The 3,459-nt window shown below is 34.4% G+C and overlaps 1 protein-coding gene across 1 annotated transcript; it reads left to right on the forward strand.

The window, feature by feature from the left end:
- The first annotated feature begins 2,553 nt into the window (after nucleotides 1-2,553).
- On the forward strand, nucleotides 2,554-3,459 carry LOC140449074 (zinc finger MYM-type protein 1-like). Its single transcript, XM_072542216.1, has one exon. It carries the CDS (start codon nucleotides 2,554-2,556, stop codon nucleotides 3,457-3,459), a length of 906 nt encoding a protein of 301 aa, XP_072398317.1.

The raw sequence follows: 3,459 nt of genomic DNA on the forward strand, positions 1-3,459 counted from the left end.
TTTTTAATACATACCAAAGAAAATACAAATGCTACAAGGCGACTCTCTGGAGCGGTGACTGACAATGGAATGTGGAGACGACAATACAACTTCGAACTTTATAAAATATATAAGGAACAGGATATCGTAAATTATAGTAAGATAAGGGCGTTTGAGATGGGTGGTTTAGGAGAAATATGGGAGGACGTGCTTGGTGATGGATAGGGACGACTGAAGAAAAATTCTTGAGAAAGCTACGACACTGCTAGGTCTGTAAAGCCAGAATTATGGTGATGATATCCTTGGAAACTTAATTCCCAACCCTTTAAAAAAATTTCCATTTTTCTCAATAAAATTTTAAATATTTCAAAATTAATAATTTTAAACCTTATACAAGTTCAATCGCCTCCTATTTTTGAAAATAGAGTATAGCCCAAAATAAACAGTACTGAACTTTTAATTATTTTATTGTTTTAAAAAATACATATTATTGACAATTTTTAACATATTCTAAATGAGCTACTCCTCTCTCAAGACAAACTTCATACCGATATTCCAGATTTCTCGTAATGTTATGGAATAAAAATTGTCTCAAGTCCGCGAAGAATGCTCTAACGGCATCCTTTCATTCATTGATGGTTTTTGGTGCCCGTTTAAAAACGGCAGTTTTAGTCATGCCCCAAATGTATGGGTCTGGAGATGATAAATGAATTTCTTTGGAAAATGTCCCTAAAGAAATTGGCTGCGAGAGTAGTATGGCAAGTTGCCCCATCCTGCTGAAAAAATTGGTCTTGAAATGCCCAATTATGTGCACGACAAAATTGATGTAGATCAGGAATAAAGCATGTTAAAATTTGTATGTACCTTTGTTGATTAAGTGTGACTTGCCTATCATTTTCTTCGATAAAGTATGGATCAGTGATTCCGTGTCCCGAAACTGCAAACCAGACACTCACTTTTGTGCTATGTAAAGAAACTTCTTGAATTTCATCTGATCTGGCAAAGTCAAGAAATCGATTTGTGAGGCGATTTACACGGCCTAACAAATGAAAATGTGCTTCGTCTGAAAGCAAAGCAAAAAGGGATACAGCGTACAAAATATTAATAAAAAAATGTAGATTAATTGAAGTTAATGCCGACAAGTATGCAGTTGTTAAAAAAATAAACTTCTTCCAGACTTGGTTTGGTTTTTAGACGAGTAGCTTTTACTATTTTTTCAATTTGACATAACTCTTAATTGATAGAGGTGTGAAAAATTCTAAAGCGTGCTACCATAATCTACAAGAGGTTCTCCACAATTCTCCGTGCTCTCGATAATCGGTAGTTGCAAATTATTTTTTCAATACAAGTTCAATCATCTGTCTGTATGGTTTCAGCATATCAGACCTCAAAGGAAAAGCATCGTCTGTTACAAAAACAAACGGTAGCTTTCGTGACTCATTTGCAACTTTATTTCCTCGGAAATGTTTAATGAGTTCCCCTAAAGTATTCTAAAAAATTCTGTATTCTGAAGGATCCACACTTGATACTCTGCCATTTGTACTGAAATAGAATAAAATAAATTTATAATTTGCATCTGATATGGCAAGTAGAACTAAACTGTGTCTGTGTTAGTGATTAAAAAAAAAAAATTTACTGTTAGCTGGATGAATTATACCGATATGTTTTCCAATTAGGCTGACAAGACAATGAGGAAAATTCCCTTTTTGAAATCCTCTGCTCTGCTATAAGATAAAGTTCAACCAACTGAAAATTCTATAAAAAATATAGACCGACCCATTGAAGAAAATGAGTCAAAAAGACATATTGATACTGGTTGTCTAAAATCTGAGGTCACATAATCGATCCCAAAAAAAGCACCGTTTTCAAAACCACCTAAACTCAAAATGAATAAATGTGATTCTGTGTTGGAAGCAATTAAATGCCATTTTAAAAAACCTAAGCTAGAAGAAGATAGACATGACATGTTTGAAAAAAAAAAACTCGTTCTGAAAATGAGAGATATAACAAGTAATATTTAGAGATTGTTAGCAGAAAATATAATTACCGATACATTATTCATGGCAGAAATGGGTCAGTTGACTCCGTCCCATTATATTCGTGGTAAAACTAACCAGTGGCGGTTGGTATATAAGTGCTGCGGAGCTGCAGAACAACCAAAATAATCCAAACAAAATTACTTTGAAAATTAAATAAAAAATATCACTACTTATAAAATTTAAATTCATTTAGATGGTTTTCGTGCATGGCCGCCTTTATTTTAATCTGTCGTCCGTCGCATCTCATGGCGACAGCAAGTCCCACTTATTTTACCGGACCGGTGCTACTCCGAGCTGTGAACTGTTAAAGATATCCCCGATAACACCCGCTCAACCCCTCGCCTACACTTTTCAGGCGACGACTAAAAGCAATATTTGAGCTGCATTTGTCGCAGTTCGAACTAGTGTGTACAAACCTACGTTTATTGTAATTTTAAATAATCAGTGATCGCGACGCGACGACTGTTAAAATAAGTTGTCCTGCACGTAATTCGGTATTTATATTAAGTATATGAGAATAAAAGTGATGTTCAGGATGGATGTTATTTATAATTTGATTAATGTTAAGAGATTCTTTAAATATTCTTATGACGAAAAACTAGAATTAAAATGCAAAGGACGTCCTTTGCCGGATATTAAAATCGTAAAAGAAGGATCAAGCCGAGGGAAAAATTACAAACGACAATTTAATTGCGATATTTATACGAGAAATAGTTGGATATGTGGCTGCAACAGAAAAAACGCTCTTTTCTGTTTTCCTTGTGTACTCTTTGGAGGTGATAAGTCATGGACGCAAGTTGGTGTAACAGACTTAGTACATTTAAGTGATAAAATAAAAAAGCACGAAACTTCTAAGCATCATTTGCACAATCAAATGGAATATGCTTTATTAGGCTCCGTGAATATTAAAGAACAGTTAGATTCTGCATACTGGATAAATATTCAAAAATTCAATGAAGCTGTAACAAAAAATAGGTATGTTCTCTCAAAAATTATAGACTGCATAAAATTTTGTAGTGTTTTCGAATTGGCGCTTCGGGGACACGACGAGACACAAACATCCGACAATCCTGGAATTTTTCACGGCCTCATAAATTTTACTGCTGAATTGGATAAAACTTTAGCACAACACTTGAAAGAATCGACGGTTTTTAAGGGCATTTCTAAAGAAATTCAAAATGATATTTTGGACTGCATGTTGGAATTATGCCAGGATAAAATTTTGGAGGAAATTCGGGAATCTCCATATCTAGCTGTCATGGCCGACGAGACTACAGACATTTCAGCAAAATCACAAATGGTTGTAGTATTTAGATATTGTCGAAATGGAGCACCGGTAGAACGATTTTGGACATATTTGGTACCTTCAAAATTAAATGCAGATACTTTAAGCAAAAACATTTTGGATCTATTTGGATCCTATCCTGGAAAACTCAAATAA

Source organism: Diabrotica undecimpunctata, chromosome 8 (genome assembly GCF_040954645.1).
Source record: "Diabrotica undecimpunctata isolate CICGRU chromosome 8, icDiaUnde3, whole genome shotgun sequence".
NCBI classification, from domain to species: Eukaryota; Metazoa; Arthropoda; class Insecta; order Coleoptera; family Chrysomelidae; genus Diabrotica; species Diabrotica undecimpunctata.